Genomic DNA, 11,417 nt, shown 5'->3' on the forward strand with positions numbered 1-11,417 from the left:
AAAAAATCCATAAACAGTCATCGGAACATTTCAAAGCTGCAGAAATCTGGCAACAGTGAACCTCCTCCACCTCCCTTGGTTCTCATCTTCAGCACTCTCGTGTGCACATACGCACACACGCAAACACACTTCACTGGCTGTTCTGAAGCCAAGCTGCAATTGGCTAATGGCTTACTCCACTGCTTAAGACCAATATTTTATTCTTGACTCGCTCAATAAACCTGCTGAGAAAAATAAACAATGGGTTTCAATCTTATAAATACGTAATCTAGAAAACAGAACCAGTGTGCAAACAGTAAGCTGATTTATTGCCTATGATAAACAGAAACAGGAAGGTCCAGTGTGGCACAGCGAACCCCAAGTCCTAGTCCTACTCTCTTTGGACCCTAGAGTTAACAAGGATTTTCTGTCTATTACACAAAGTCTAAGGCCTGGGATGTTTTGGTCCTAAAAACAGCATTAAAGTAGATCATGAGAACAAAAGATGAGGCAAATTTTTCCCTAAAAACGTTGAGGAGTTTTAATCTACTTTTAGGACCAGTAATTATGTATCTATGGTTACAACGTAGTTTTATCAACATGTGCACGCGCGCATGGGCGCGCACATACACACACACACACACACACACTTCATTTTAACAAACATTAAGTAAAGACCTGTAATAAGGCATTAAAAGTGATATAAAAATCCAAAAAGCCCGTTGCCGTAGGGTCGATTCTGACTCATAGTGACCCTGTAGGACAGAGTAGAACTGCTCCATAGGGCTTCCAAGGAGCAGCTGGTGGATTCAAACTGACGACCTTTTGGTGAGCAGCTGTGGCTCTTAACCACTGCGTCACCAGGGCCCCAAAGGTGACATAAAGAGGTATTAAAATGAGGTCCCTACCCAGAAGGCCTTACATTCTATATAAATACATAAGTACATATGCCTCTATATGTGTAGAGAATAGAAATGCATCAAAGACAGGAAGCAGAGTTCAAAGTCCAGGACTAAAATAGAACTCTGCTAAGAGAGATGAGCCTGTGTTAATGGCAATCAGCCCATAGAGGAAAGAGCTCAGCTGGCCTTCAACGACATGCAGGGGAGCAGGACCTCTATAAATGAGTCTGGACACTCTCAATACAGTGACTGTAATTTTCCAGAGAAGAGCACAAGGCCGGCTGACCCCTTTACTGGACTGTGAGTTTCATGAGGGTAAGTACCCTCTCACTGTGATATGGATAAACTGTGCTCCCCAAAATATATGTTGGAATTCTAAACCCTATACCTGTGAATGTATGTAATCCTGTTTGGAAACAGGGGTTTCTTTTTCTGTTAATGTGGCCATAACAGTGTAGGGTGTGTCCTAAATCAATCACTTCTGAGTTATAAAGAGTATGAAGAGCAGCACAGACACAGGGGCATGCAGGCACAAACAAGGGAAGACAGACACCATGTGAGGATCACCAAGAACCAAGGAATGCCCAGGGCTAGAGACAAGGAAGGAATTGACACTGTGAGACCCTGATTTGGACTTTTAGCCTCCAGAACTGTGAGAAGATAAATTTCTGTTCTCTAAAGCCACCCATCTGTGGTATCTCTGTTACAGCAGCACCAGGAAACTAAGAAACATTCAACTCGAACATCCCATCCTACACAGCACAGGCCCTGGGTTATTCAAAGCGTCCCAAAAAACTCCCAACTTTGATAACTCTGATGGTTCAGACATCTCAAAGGCCAAATGCTGGTACTTACAATGACATGTAAGTAGAACAAAGAAACATATTGCCAAAGTGGAAAAAATAACAAGGGCCACTGATATTGAAATTTAATCGGAAAATTAAACATTTCAAAAAGAAAATGTAGCTAATGGAGTTCTGTTGTCCCTAGAAAAATTTACTCTCCTTTTTCCTACTTCCATAACACAATTAATGGTTTTTGAATTACATGAAACAGAAATTAAAAATGGGGGGGGGTGTTAGGTTTAGATGGCTTTCCCATTGGTGAGCAGCTGTGAATAAGAATGTAGCTAGTGTTTTACTTCACTTTTCAAAACAATACAATTAGTTTTTACTTTAATTTTCCTAAGTGAATTACTCAAGGGTATAACTTCAAATAAGATTAAAATGAACCAATTATTCAAGACACATTTTAGTATCAGTTTTCTAACAGATACATATTTTTAAAACATCAGCACACTAGGTTTTCAAAGTCAAAATCGGCACACAGACCTTTTAAGACTAAAAGACATTTATCTATGATATAAAATGTGAGCTCTGAGTTGATAAACACATTGAATATAACCACAGTAATCTCGACTTATAGGTGTTTTTAAAGACCATTTCAAACTTTCCATTTGTTTTACTAGCTTATAAAAATGGTCAAGTCTATTTAGGATTAAATGTCTCCACCTGAAAGTCATCTAGGCAACCAAGATCCAGTCAAATCATAAGAAATACAGGTTAGCAAATACCAAGAGCAAATAACTCTGGTCCTTGTAAGCAGCATTTTGTTCAATAATACTTTGCAAATCCAAGGTGTTTTTCATTTGAGTGCAGTTTCTACAAGTAGCACATTTCATATAATTAAAGCACTCTCATGCCATTCCCACTAGTTCTGATACACAGGATAAGGCCAGGGACAGAGAACAGCGAATATCTAAGTCCCTTGGCTAAAAAATTCATCTAAAATTTTAAGGTCTCCTTTTCTTTCCAACATCTGCACTAAAAGTTTCTTACATGCAAATTACTTAACTGCTTTACTTACACAAGAGAATCAGCCAATCTCCCTTCGGTTACTCTCGTCAAAACTGGACCACTGCCCAGTCAAATATCCACACAGTTTAGGCTATCAGAAGTAATAGATTAAAGCCTCTACTCCATTTTAATGGGAACAAACCTTCTGCACTGGAATCACTATAGGATTATAGTACTTGCTGCCAAAATGCAGGCCTATTTATACTGGCAATCACTTTTGCCTCGAATGGAAAACTCTAGCTGTCTGCATCTATGTGAGGACAAGTTATTAAGAGAAAAGGTATGGCATATAAAAGTCTCTCCTTGTGTCTATCTTGCCAACCCCTCAAATTACTTATATTTTTCATATATAAGGGATGCCAGTGAACAAAAGCAAAATCTGAAAATTCTATAAACCTGATACGTAAACTTCATATCAGTAAGAGACAGCCACTCTTTCAAATAAAAAGGTTTCTGTTTGAAACTAAAACAGGGTCTGGCCTAGTATAACTCACATCCTATGACTGGATGCCACAAGTTAAGGAGAAGGACTACAGTTTTTATATGAAATAAGGCAGGAGTTACAACTGTGTTTCTAGGAAAAAGCAGGTATGAAACAGAGGAAGAGGGAAGCTATATTAAGAAACTGTATTACTGATAGTGAAAATAAGCCCAGACACTTTTCTGTATCTTTAAAATACTTTGTAATAACTTGAGAAACAAAATCAAGCCCTGACAGTGAAACAATTTACATTTTTAACAGAATAAAGACATCATTTTAAGAATGAATGTGCCACATTGGCTTTGTTGTTGTTAGGAGCCAAGTCGGTTCCGACTCATAGCAACCCTATGTACAACAGATGGAAACAATGCCCAGTCCTGTGCCATCCTCACAATCACTGCTATGTTTGAGCCCATTGTTGCAACCACCATATCAATCCATCTCCTTGAGGGTCTTCCTCTTTTTTGCTGACCCTCTACTTTACCAAGCATGCTGCCCTTCTCCAGCGGCTGGTCCTTCCTGATAACATGTCCAAACTATGTGAGACAAAGTCTCGCCATCCTCTTTTCCAAGGGGCACTCTGGCTGTACTTCTTCTCAGACAGACTTGTTTGTTCTTCTGGCAGTCCATGGTATATTCAATATTCTTTGCCAACACCATAAATCAAAGGTATCAATTCTTCTTTGGTCTTCCTTATGCATTGTCCAGCTCTCCCATGCATATGAGACGACTGAAAATACCATGGCTTGGGTCAGGTATGACATACCTGGTTTAGGATTTTGCAAGTCTGAATTATTAAAAACAGCAATGCTTCCTAAACTTTAAAGTACATTTGAATCACCAGAGGAGCTTATTAAAATGCAGATTCTGGTTCAATAGGAATGCCTCCCCCTCCCTTCTCCATTCTGTACTTTTAAGAAGCTCCCAGATGATGGTGCTGGTGCTGGCCTGAGGACCACACTATGAACAGCAAGGACATACAGTATTTGTAGGAGAGGTACTAGGTTTAAAACCAGAGACTCTGTAAAGTATCATTATGTAGCTACAACACATTTGCGTGTTCTCAATGATAGCAACCTATTCAGGAAGTCCATATTTTGTTATGTAACATTAGATTAGGCATTACCGAGGCTAGAAAAATTGTTTATCTAAAGTTATAATCTGAAGTTAAATAAAACTTCATGCTGAAAGCTCATACTGAAATGTTAGAGTAATTTTTAACCTCTTAATATTAACAGTATCTTGATTACTCAGTCTTGAAGCCCTGCAACAGTGTTTATTCTTTGCTGGGAGAATATGTTCTACGTAAAAGATATTTTGCCTGAAGAAAAGAACAATTAACACTCAGTAGTTATGTATATATTTAACAGAATCATTCTCAGAAATGTAGCTGAGAAAAGTGGTTGATTTTCATGCTATTTCCCAAATTAAAATTTTAAATCTCCAATATTCATTCCACTACCCAACATTCAAAATAAAACAAAACAAAACCATATCAAAACTGGCTTCCCCTTCACTGGACTCTTGGTCCCACTCAAAAAACAGTGACACATGTTCAATATAGAAAACCAAAATGAAAGGCAGACTTCCATGCTCACAAATTAATTTTCAACTTCCCATTTTCTGTCTTTCTAAAGAGTGAGCTAAGACAAGGGCCTCTTCTCTGGTTTCCATCTTGTACGTGCTGAACAAGAGAAGATGCTCTTGTAGCTGAGCTCTCACTTCTCTTCTACCCAAACACACTCTTTGGAGAGAGTTCAAGGTCCCCCACAGTCAACCTCCAAGCCACAATTATGGACTAAGTCTCATTGAATCAACTCGTGCAATCTTCTCTCCAGCCATGCTATAGTGTACTTGCTGGACACATCTCATAATTTCCTGTCTTCATGCCTTTGCTCATGACATTTCTTCCAGCTGGAAAGCAGCTTTTCCTGTACCCTCCCAACCACAGCCTGTCAAAATCATATCCTTCTTTCAAGGCCCAGTTCAAATGCCATACCTGCAAGGAGGCTTCCAGAAGCCCCCAGTCTCTGTGTTCATTTTGTGGGGTCTGAACCTCCACCAGGGCCTTTAGCACATACTACCACACATGGTAGGCATGTAAGTGGTTCATCTTCCTGACTGTGATGCCGGCTCCCTGGGGGCCATGATGGTGCCTTGCTTCTCTTTATAGGCACCCCACCCATTAGAGTGCTCAGTGGGTGCCCAAAATTTTTAAAAATTGAACTACATAAAATGTTTAGCTCTGGAAATGGGAAGTGAGTGAAAATGAGTTCCTAGTAAATATTAATGCACCACCAACTCAGTTTACAAATAACATAAGCTTAGCTTCTATCGATCTAGGTGCTCAAAAACGAAACTAAAGCGGTGAGAGAGTGAGACAGTGGCATGTGTCTTTTTACCTTCTGTCTCCCTCCAGAAGCTACGGCTTGGGGGCAGATCAAATTGTCCTCTTGCTAACCTATGTTGCATCTGAGACAAGAACAGCCGTGCTAGGTCACTGAGTAAGTGCTCCCTGTCGACCATCGAATGCTAGCTGAATTTGTCTGAGTAACAGTAGCTAGAGCTGTACACAAAGGCCAGGATTCAAGGGACAATCATCCATGTGCCAGACATGGGAAGTCTTTGGTTCAAATAACACAAACATGTTCTCAGCCTGAGAGAAGATATATGCTACTGACAGCTGAGTAATCATCTCATGGTTTTGAAGAAAACTGTAGTGTATATGGAAATCAAACAAAAAATTATTTTTGAATCATCTATTATTTGGGATTATTGATAACATGAGATAATTAAGATTTGACTTCATTTATCATATAATACATATTACATACATGTTTATATTGTGTAATTTATACAAGTTTATGTATCTATACCAATAGGTAGCTAGTATCTACCTACCTACCTACCCACCTATCTACATTAGACCTCCTATTTTTTCAGGTGGTAACATCAAAGGTCATGTAATTCATCTTCCCAATGATAAAGTGACAGTACTCAAAACAGAAGCTAAGAGATCCGGTCCCCCATCATCTTCTCAGAAACTCAGCCACACAGAACCTCAGCTCACTTTGATTTATACAAATGTACTAACACCCAAGACTCTGATGTGGTTGAGGCCAAACAGTGTTTTGAGGGAGAAGAGGTAAACCGACAAGGTGAATCTAAGATGCTCTGCCAAGACTTCTTACCATAATTTACCAACTAATTATACAACCTACAAGCATACTGAGAGGACACAAATGGTTATACAGAATGGGAGAATGGGGAGAACGACAATAAACTACAGAATATTTGTATAACTATGATACTAAAGCATTTGACTTGCATATATTCTCTTGGGTACCGTAAGGTTAACATGAAATATCAATTCAACTAAACCTCTATAAACATGTTGGTTTTCCACAACCAGAGCCACTATTCCCACTTCAGTGGGCAGCAGTATTCAGAGAAAAGCCAGATTTAGCTCCTGTGTAATAAACACCAGAAACCAAAAGATGTTAGGAAAGCTGTTTATGCCCATGTCTACCAGGAAGCTTTCTCTGTCATAGTATCACTATACTGAATGAACTGGTAAGATTAGAAGTCTCTTCAACAAAGCTTCAAGGCCCAGTAAATACAGTCTTTAAACTAGCCACTACCTTCCACTTCCTTTAGTTTTTCAATTAAAAGTGTTTTTGGCAAGACAGGCTAATGAAAAACAGATTTTTTTTTTTTAAATACAGGGTCAGTATATTTACAAGTGGAAAGTAACTGTACTTTTCGTAGAATTTAGCTACTGTATGTACTATTTGGGGTAGACGAGAATAAAAATCATCTGTAAGTGTTTTTATGTACTTTTTATAAACAATATTTCATTTAAATTCTCACGACAATTCTACCTGTTACCTGTTGCCACTGAGTTGATTCTGACCCATAACGACCCTATGGGACAGAGCAGAACTGCCCCATACGGTTTCTAAGGAGCGGCTGGTGGATCTGAACTGCCGACCTTTTGGTTAGCAGCCGTAGCTCTTAACCACTGTGCCACCAGGGCTTCATGACAATTCTCGGAGGTAAGAATTATCACCCCGTTTTACAGGCACAGAGATTACAGGATTGAGAAGTTGAATAACCTACGTCAGGTCCCACAGCAGGTAAGTTGCAGAGGAGGCACAGGTAAGAACCATCACTTCACTCACAGGCACATCAACAGCCAAGGATGTCCAAACAAAATTCTCATACAAAGAAATACTATTATAGAGAAAATAATTTCCCAGTCCTTGTCAGGATTTGACCTAAACTTCCCAATGAGCAGCTCAAAGCAGAACCCCTCCCAAAAAAAAAAACCCTGTTGCCGTTGAGTCGATTCCAACTCATAGTGACCCTATAGGACAGAGTAGAACCGCCCCATAGGGTTTCCAAGGCTGTAATCTTTGTGGGAAGCAGGCTGCCGCATCTTTCTCCAATGGAGCAGCTAGTGGATTGGAACTGCCGACCTCTTCAGTTAGCAGCTGAGCGCTTAACCACTACACCACCAGGGCTCCTTCAAAGCAGACCACACAGTTAAAAGAGATCATCAGTACTATAGTTACGGGTAAGGCCAAGAATAGAACACAGGTCTGCTCACCCTCACTCCGATGCCCAATCAGGCGTGTTGTTTTGGATGTGAACACCCTTCTGATGTTTCAAGTCACTTGGGAACAGCAAAGAAATCAGTTAATAATTCTGGTAGATAGAATAAAAGAGGTATTTGCTCTAAAAAGGGCATGATCATAAAAAGATTTTACCAAGGAAGCTTTAAACCAAGAACACTGGTACCTGAAAATTTTCTTACCTTCTGCAGCAAAAATGAGAAATAACCTTTGTCCTCCCCTCCCCATAGACTGTGAATGATTAGCATGGCTATGCTGAGAATTTAAGAAAATGTAAAATAAGTGGATCTTCCAGGTGATTAACACACTTATAGATTTACCCTACTACCCACCAAATTCCTCCAATTCAATACAAAAGACAGCAGGACACTAGGAATGTCTAGCAAATGTCAAGCCATGATAACCGCTGCCCCCGCCCCCAACCCCACCCTACTCTGTTGCTAGAAACAACTCTCTCAACAGTTCCAATGGCCACGCCCTGATGAAGATGCTGGGAACACAGGAAGACTGCTGGGTGCCAGAGGAGAAGTGAGGAAAGGGGCCACATGGCTGGGGAAAAGGGACAGCAGAGGAGTGATCAGGAAATGTCTCAAAGTCTCAAGAAAGAGGTGCCTGGGAAAGAAGACCAGAGAACCAGTTCAACAGGAAAAGGCTATTTACTGAGTCAGACATCATCAATAACAAGGGACAGCTGAGAAAGAAGAAAACCAGATTAGAAGAGCCTTACCTAGGCTAAAGATTATTCAGATCCATTTCTACTAAACAGATAAAAACGCTAGATAAAATTACCTAGTGTTTCCAAATGCTAGATAGTAAGTTTTTAAATTTAATGCTTAATCTTATTATAAGTTTATTTTTTTAAACAAAAAGAAAAAAAAACTGTTGAGAGATTTCTTATATCAAATTCTTCATGATCTGCCATTTTTAAGCAGAGCACAAGGATAAATAGTATGTATTGAGAGGTTACTATCTAGCCCATCACATCTTTAGGACATATCTACTGATGCATCTCTCTCATTTTCACTCAGCCAAACCAAAATTCCTACATTTAGGGTAAAGGCACTTTACGTTTTACAAGTACATCTTAAATTTCAAATAAGTAAAACACCTAGAAAAGTTAAAAGTATTCCTTTCACTGTTCCACATTAAATACCTCTTTCCAATCTGTTCTGTAAAAAGCAAGAAATAAGTTGCTTACCTATAATTACATAGCATGTACTTTAGTTAATGTTTATAAACCGTTCTCCCTTTCTTTAACCATTCTCAAGATAAACCATCTCAACATATTTAGATGTATAATAAACATTAAAGATTTAATCTAATTAGCATCGGTTGACGCAAACCATCAATTTTATAAAGGTCTACACTTGAAATCTCAGAACTCTTCTTCCCCCTGCTATAAGCTATCACTGTTCTTTATTATATAGAAAAAGTGTCCAGAAACAGTTCATTTTTAAAAACAGGATCAAAATTAAATAAGAGAAAATACATAAACACCACTCAATTAGAAAACCAAAACCACACACACACACAAAAAAAAAACCCATCCACTTTTACAATGGATTTCTTCTTCCATATCCTCCCTCTACTCCTTAAAAAAAGCAGCTTGATGTTTAAGCAGATTAAATACCCGCCCCCAGCCCCCAAGCGCTGAAGAGCGCTCTTCCCATTACTGGGCCCCATTAAAGACTGGGAAGTGGCTGGTCCTACTCCACCTAGAAGGAACACTCTCCCCCATCTTCCTCCATTGCCACCTGTAAGATCTGGAGGGCAGGCAATCATATAGGTCAACAAAGACTGAATCCCTTCCCCAGCATCCTCTTCATTTAACTTCACCCTGAAGTTTCCTCAGTAAACTCTCTTACCCCAAGTTTGTCAGGAATATTACTCAGATCAGACTCACAGTTTTGTGGAATATCAAAGGAATTTTTAAAAGCCCCATTTAAGCAACTTATAAGAAGCCTTGTGTATCTAATGAAAAGTGCCAACGTTTAGGGCCAGAATATTAAAAGTACTCTTCAAAACACAGCAACACTAAATACAGAAAAATTCCCAGTAGAACTCATAGTATATTTGGCTACAAACGTTTTAATTCTACTGTGGGTTTGGTTGATGGCTTTTGCCAATTACCAAAAACAAACTAGTGATAAATGACATTTCCTATTTCAGGTACTGTATTTAAAATTAAATGTTAATTCCCGACGCCCACCACCAACTAACCCTCTGTTCCCAAAGACTTTTCTGTTCTTATAGTTGTAAGAAAAGTCTGCTTTCTCCAGAGAAATAAGCATAATCCGTCTATTAATTGTCTAAAATCATGAGCTAAAACTGAAAGTGAAGGAAGTAAAATAAACAGAGTCCTAGAGGCCAGCCTGAGTCTGAGCACTGAACAGGGTTAAAGGAGACCATTTCATAAGATCAAAAGCTGAGAAGCAGCAGGAGCAAAGAGGGAAAAATCAAGTTACACAAAGTCCAATTGTACTCACTGTTTCCTTATTGGGAAGCAGCTCCTTTCTAATTCTGAAGAAGTTCTTGCCGTACTGCCTGAGCCCCTTAACGAAGCGTTTCTGTGATAAAAGAAACAACAAATGGAATGTAAAAACCAAAAACAAAACAGGATGTCAGCAAACCAAAGATGTCTGCAATCAGCAGAATAACAACCACAAAAAAGTCTTAGCTAGGGAATACTGAGTACACTGGGTGGGAGAAATATTTCGGCAGCACTGCTGGGACCCACTGGCCAGGGCAGGCCCCGGCCGTTCATCAGACCCCCAATCCCACGCACACCGGACAGAGCACAGCGCTGAAGAGAAGGGCATCCTGTGTCGGAAGCTAAGCAGCAATCTGTCCCTTCTGTGCCACCAGGCACAGTCTATGCATTGGTCCACGAAGGTATAAACAGCAAATAGGCTCCGTGTTTCAATAAAACAGCATAACTGCTTTCCACCTGAGAATGAAGCTTCCCAGAAATGTCGAGAAGGAGAGAAAGGGAAACTGCACCAAACCTGGTGACTCTTCTCCAGAAAGGCATCCAAGAGGATTAAAAAGCCTCCTTCGTTAATCCAAAGAATACACCAGAAAGCACCGATATCGCGGAAGCCCAATGGAAGCCCAAATCCCTGCTGGCCTGCTCTGCCATCTCCGTCATTAAAAGCCACTCCGAGCCACCGAATAAAGAATGCTCGGCACCCTTCCTTCCTCCTGACGCTCCCCCCCACCCCCCACCGCATTTCCTTAGCAGTCTCAGACTCGTCCCCAAGCCCCGCCGGGAGACTTTCACTTTGTCCCATTCCTCCCAGGCAACTCCCTCCCTGCCCCGGTGGAGGCAGCTCCCGTTGCCCCGGCCCCCACCTCGGGGTGGAAGCCCGGTCCCTCCACGCGCGCGTGCGGCCGACCCCCGCACACTTCCCCGAACCCCCCGGCAGCCACAGGTACGCGGGGCCGGGCCGGCAGCACAGTCCAGGCAGCAAGAGGCCGCCGCCGAGGCCGCCGCCTGTCACTTGGCTCCGGATCCACAAAGCGTAGGGAGGCGGCGGCCGAGGAGGCGGATCGCGTGTGACCGCGG

General features: G+C 40.9%; 1 protein-coding gene across 1 annotated transcript in view; it reads right to left on the reverse strand.

Annotated features, from left to right (window-relative positions):
• The window catches only part of RERE (arginine-glutamic acid dipeptide repeats), a 343,169-nt gene that overhangs the window by 72,926 nt on the left and 258,826 nt on the right, over nt 1-11,417 (reverse strand). Inside the window, exon 12 of the mRNA XM_004385134.2 lies at nt 10,339-10,419. Coding sequence (XP_004385191.1) covers nt 10,339-10,419 — 81 coding nt within the window. The remainder of the gene's footprint in view (nt 1-10,338; nt 10,420-11,417) is intronic.

The sequence above is a fragment of the Trichechus manatus genome, unplaced genomic scaffold, assembly GCF_000243295.1.
Source record: "Trichechus manatus latirostris isolate Lorelei unplaced genomic scaffold, TriManLat1.0 scaffold00133, whole genome shotgun sequence".
NCBI classification, from domain to species: Eukaryota; Metazoa; Chordata; class Mammalia; order Sirenia; family Trichechidae; genus Trichechus; species Trichechus manatus.